This window comes from Sinocyclocheilus anshuiensis, unplaced genomic scaffold (genome assembly GCF_001515605.1).
Source record: "Sinocyclocheilus anshuiensis isolate Anshui unplaced genomic scaffold, SAMN03320099.WGS_v1.1 scaffold4039, whole genome shotgun sequence".
Lineage (NCBI taxonomy): Eukaryota > Metazoa > Chordata > Actinopteri > Cypriniformes > Cyprinidae > Sinocyclocheilus > Sinocyclocheilus anshuiensis.
In genome coordinates this window covers 4,348-8,872 of record NW_015554324.1, presented here as the reverse complement: position 1 = coordinate 8,872, position 4,525 = coordinate 4,348, and the positions used below count along the sequence as shown (strand labels likewise).

Below are 4,525 nucleotides of genomic sequence, written 5' to 3'. Positions count from 1 at the left end.
ACAAACCCAGCAATTGGGCTGTTTTGCTGTCTTTGTCCCTATTTTACCCAGCACTGGGTTGTATTTAACCCAGCATTTTTTAGTGTGTACTCATTAAAAGTGTGTAAAAAATATACTGTGTAGTCCCTACCATAGAGAAAGAGAGAGAAAAAAACACAACAACGGGCATCAAACCCACACAAAAACCCCATGACCTACCACTTTGAACGATGTTCTTGTATTTCGTCTTCACTTGTTGCCACGTTCTTCTAGGTCCCATAGGGTTGGATCTAAGCGTGACCAACAGCAGAATAAGAAGGTAGCCTAAACATAATACACAGACTAGATGGCCAGCACAGGTGTGTCATATATATACTGCATAAAACTGCTTAATTAGTGCTCTCTCAGACTAATTAAATGTATACCTACGCATTTAATTTGGCAGTTATTTTTCGCCACGCATCCTGACGGACTTTTGCAGCCGCTATAGTGTTCCCTTTGGTTTTTATTAAATGTTTAACTTCCTCATATCCTTCCATTATAAGTTGCAATTCAGCAGCACTGAAAAATGCAGCACGCTGTTTAGCCATGATAGACAAATGTATAAATCCTCACATGAACGGTCAGCTGTCTTTATTAGCTAGATACATAAATCCGAAATATGTGTTAGAAGAGCCGAAAAAACTCAATTTCAGATCGAGCTAGGTCAATCCGGGATATGTTAAACCACGGTCGAAGAACAGGACCCAGAAGACTGTTTTACTGCCTAAAAAAACAGGCATAAAGAAAAGATCGCTCTAATACTCAAATAATGCACAGTAATAACGTTTAAATTTATTTACGCCATAAGAAAAAAATGGTGGCTGAAATGATGACTTGATATCTGTTGTTTATGGCGGTGTCTAAAATAACTAGTGAGCTAGCTAGCTAGACACATACAGAACATAGCATTGACACCCAAAAATGCTGTCTAGGTAGGCGGCTTACTAGGTTTCAAGACGCAGCCTATGCCTCACATTCATTCTCCCTGTACAGCAGATGGCGCCACGCGACCCGAATTACAAGAATAACGGATAGGACTACGCGTGAAGGAGAGACGATTTTTTTTTTCTGGCAGCTGTCCCTTTAGCAAAAGGAATGTGTTGTGGGATAGTATACAACATTTAATCAACAAATTCATTTTGAGCATTTACACCATACTGGGGCAACAACTGAGATTATGGTTGAGGCGTGCTGAGATTTGAGGCAGAGAATTGGACACCGTTAAGGTTAGTTAATGATTTTGTAGTTGCTAGCATACCTGCTGTCGTTAGCGAGTGTGTTTTGCATTTATTTACAACCCAAGACAGTACATATTTTGAGTAAAATGTTTATTTAAAATGGCCTACTTTTATTAATAAATATAAGTCATAAAGAAATGAGAGGGATTGGTCTAAACAAAGTAATTGGAGTTTGAGGGGTTAATTGTATGATAGATTAACTTAGATGTATCAATCGTGTAGTAAATTAATTGGAATTAGATAAATCAATCATATAATAATTTTTTTGTAATTAAATGTACCAGTAATAAAAGAAATCAGTATAGAATCCATTATACCTTTGGTAGAGTTAGAACAATCAATCATATAATAAATGAATTGGAATTAGATGAAACAAGCATGTCTAATTTCAGTAAATGTATTATATGATTAATCCATCAAATTCCAAATAATTATCATGTCATAAAACAAATTAATTCGAACCTCACCCGTTAATAATTTAATAAATTAATTGGATTTAGATATAATATAGTAAATCCAAACTAGAGTTAACAATCATATAATAAATTAGAATTAGAACAATTACTAATATAATAAAGTATGGATCAAAGTATAAATTATTTGGAATTAGATAAGTCAAACATAATTTGTTTTAATTAATTGGATCAATAATATAATAAATCCGTTTTCCAATGAAAAATCATATGATAACTTAAATGTCATTAAATGCATTAGCCATGTAAATTCGAATTAGAACAATCAGTCATATAATAAACAAATTGTATTTTAAAGAATCAAAAGTATAGTAAATGAATTGGTAAAGATCATGTACAGCTATTATATGTCATTTTTTTTTATTACTTAACTTTATTGTCCTTAAAAGGCAATTCTTTATGTAGACAGCAGTATACATGCACATACAGGAGCAGCAACACTACACACATAAAAACACACATTTATAATAAGTCATTTAAAAACATGATTGCAGCAGGTACAAAGGAATTCTTGTATCTGTTTGATTTGCACAAAGGGAGTTTAAATCTCCGGCCAGAAGGAAGCAGTTGAAATTCATTACTCAATGGATGGGTGACATCAGAAAGGACTAACTGGCCATTCTTAGGCACCTTATATTCATACATTTGTGTGATAGTCCTTAAATCAGTTATTAATTATTATTAAATTATTTGATGATATTCTCTGACATGTGCATGTGCAGATGTTCATCAGTGTTGTTTGTGTCTTCTGCAGTGGATTTGGCTCTGGAAAGGCTCATCATGTGTGCATCAGTGAAGTACGGTTCCCGGGGCCCTGCACTCATACCCCGTATGAAGACTAAACACCGGATCTACTACATCACCCTCTTCTCTGTGGTCTTACTGGGGTTGATTGCAACGGGGATGTTCCAGTTCTGGCCTCACTCCATTGAATCCTCCGCAGAATGGAGTCTGGACCGTCGTAGTGTGCATGATGCTCCATTGGTCAGGATACCTATGAGCAGCCCTATTCCTGAGAGGGGTGACCTGAGCTGTCGAATGCACACTTGCTTTGATGTGTATCGCTGTGGATATAATCCCAAGAATAAAATCAAGGTGTTGCAAAGAGAGAAAGTATTGTGTTATTGATTTATGTTTATTAGGTTGGATGTCATTACAGGGCTATTTTGATCTATTAATGGTGTGTGTGTGTGTGTGTTTGTACACAGGTGTATATCTATCCTCTTCAGCGATTTGTGGATGAGGTGGGGGTGCCCATCAGCAGCACTGGCCTCTCTCGAGAATACAATGACCTGCTGAGCGCCATATCGGAAAGTGATTTTTACACTGATGATGTGACCAGAGCATGTCTGTTCATACCCTCCATTGATGTGTTGAATCAGAACTCTCTGCGGATTCGTGAAATTGCTCAAGCACTGGCCATGCTGCCCAGGTAGATACTTCTTTGAGTATTTGCAAATTACCCTTGCCTACTTCGGCTTTACTGGGTCCTCAATGTATTTTTTTTATTACATTAGCACTTTCTCTTTTACAGTGTCACTTCTGGCACTCTTATGAACTGTTATTTATATAACTCATATTTTCACACACATCATTTCTTTTCTTTTCAATTCATAACTGACTGTTTCAAGCTACAGGTGCATCTCAATAAATTAGAATGTCGTGGAAATAATTTGTTGAGATAGTGAATTGATGGGTTTTTGTTAAATGTGAGCCAAAATCATCACAATTAAAAGAACCAAAGACTTAAACTACTTCAGTCTGTGTGCATTGAATTTATTTAATACACGAGTTTCACAATTTGAGTTGAATTACTGAAATAAATTAACTTTTCCATGACATTCTAATTTATTGAGATGCACCTGTATATATGTTTATTGATATGTTTTTAGGTGGGACAAAGGCATGAACCACCTGCTGTTCAATATGCTTCCTGGAGGACCCCCTGATTACAATACAGCTCTGGATGTGCCCAGAGACAGGTGAGAGTTAGTAGAAATTAACAGGCAAACAGAATCGCTAAATATGTGAGGAAGTCTGAATGTTAAAATTATGTAAACTTCCATTCAGAAGTTTGGGGAACGTAAGATTTTAAAATTAGATGCAATAAACTGATCAAAAGTGACACTGAAGAGTTTTACTTTGATACAAAAGATTCCTTTTTAAAATAAATGCTGTTCTTTTGAACAAAAATGTTAAGCAGCGCAGGTGTTTTCAACATTTATAATAGTAATAAATGTTTATTGAACCCCAATTCAGCATATTAGAATGATTTCTTAAGGATCATGTGAGACTGACGACTGGAATAATGGCTGCTGAAAATTCAGCTTTGCCATCACAGCAATAATTTGCATTTTAAAATACCGTATTGGCCCGAATATAAGACGACCCTGATTATAAGACGACCCCCCTTTTCCAGATGTACCTTTTGGAAAAAGGCTTTTTAAAAACCAAATCTTGTTTTTTCTCAGTAAAACACATTTTGTCTTCAATTATTTTCATATTGCATATTTTTCCTATTTTAATTTTTGTTTTGAAAGTATGGTAAAAACTGGTAAAATGTACCAACAATCACATTAAAAAAAATATACACTTTTTGATATACCATAAAAATAATAATAATTTTTTTTTTTTATTGAATGTCCTGAATTAGGACATTTAGGCTATCCATCTAATAGTAGCCTACCAAAATCTTATTAACAGTAGAAGTTAAATCTTACTGTAGACTTCAAATCTGGGTACTGTCTTACGTTTTAAAATCACAAAGGGAGTTTGGTCCCATCAGGCTAATGT

At 35.1% G+C, this 4,525-nt stretch overlaps 1 protein-coding gene across 1 annotated transcript in view; it reads left to right on the top strand.

The window, feature by feature from the left end:
- Positions 1 to 998: 998 nt before the first annotated feature.
- LOC107671371 (exostosin-2-like) overlaps positions 999 to 4,525 on the top strand; it is a gene marked incomplete at its 3' end in the record, with an annotated part of 5,915 nt that continues 2,388 nt past the window's right edge. The window contains exons 1-4 of the mRNA XM_016464278.1: positions 999 to 1,247; positions 2,487 to 2,827; positions 2,941 to 3,164; positions 3,625 to 3,714. Coding sequence (XP_016319764.1) covers positions 2,513 to 2,827; positions 2,941 to 3,164; positions 3,625 to 3,714 — 629 coding nt within the window. The remainder of the gene's footprint in view (positions 1,248 to 2,486; positions 2,828 to 2,940; positions 3,165 to 3,624; positions 3,715 to 4,525) is intronic.